We start from the raw sequence: 933 nt of genomic DNA on the forward strand, positions 1-933 counted from the left end.
CCACCCAATTGAAAGGTACGAAGGGGTTCCCGGATTCCGCAGAATGTCAACTATGCGGAGAATCGGGATTCTTGCAAAAACAGCAGTTCTATTTCCATTCTATTGTATCATGTACTATCTATTGCCGGGATCGAAAACAGGACAGCTTATGCGAAGACCTTTCATGAAATTCTTGGTTCACGCATCATCCTACTTATTCTTCTTGTGTAAGTTATATTTCAGTTTCGAAATTCAACATTAATTAGCAGACAAGCCGACTCGTGTGTCTTGAAATAAAAAAATCAGTGCCATTATCTAATCAACGGTTAACGTGTCCGTAGTTGTGCTCATGCTGGTGTCGCAGCGTGCGGAAGTGGAGATCGTTAGGCTTCTAGGTACTCAGGAAATGAAGAGAAATCTCGAGACTTACTTGGCACGGCAAAGAGGCGCGGTCCCCACTCCGCTGGAAGGTATCGTCGTGCTGTACGTCTTTGGATTCGTATGGGAAGAGATGAGAGAGGTATGCGGACGACAAACAAGTGTATACATAATTTTTTTTCCCCTTAAATATGTTTTCTACATTTGTCTAACAATAAGCCATGATTTTTCCAAAATCTCGTAGGCTTACGTGGACGGTCTGAGGAGTTACTTGCGGGACATGTGGAACTTTATCGACTTTACCAGAAACACGCTCTACTTGGCGACCGGTGTTCTCAGACTGGCGGCTTATCTGCAGCAGCGCGCCGAGATACGGACGGATCCGTCGGCCGCGCTAATACCAAGAGAGAATTGGGGCGACTTCGATCCGCAGCTGATCGCGGAGGGTCTCTTCGCGGCTGCGAATGTCTTCAGCGCTTTAAAACTCGTCCATCTTTTCAGTATCAATCCGCATCTTGGGCCGCTTCAGGTTTGTCATCGGATTTCGCATTAGGAACTTATTCTTATTATTTTAAA

At 45.7% G+C, this 933-nt stretch overlaps 1 protein-coding gene across 1 annotated transcript; it reads left to right on the top strand.

Moving 5' to 3' along the window:
- Positions 1-20: 20 nt before the first annotated feature.
- Positions 21-886, top strand: LOC105461987 (transient-receptor-potential-like protein; the record flags this gene model as incomplete). Its single annotated transcript, XM_011708509.1, has 3 exons — positions 21-206; positions 321-499; positions 602-886. Coding segments are annotated over exons 1-3 (627 nt in total), but the record flags the coding sequence as incomplete, so codon positions are not given.
- Positions 887-933: the final 47 nt, after the last annotated feature.

Source organism: Wasmannia auropunctata, unplaced genomic scaffold (assembly GCF_000956235.1).
Source record: "Wasmannia auropunctata unplaced genomic scaffold, wasmannia.A_1.0 LD273506.1, whole genome shotgun sequence".
NCBI lineage: Eukaryota > Metazoa > Arthropoda > Insecta > Hymenoptera > Formicidae > Wasmannia > Wasmannia auropunctata.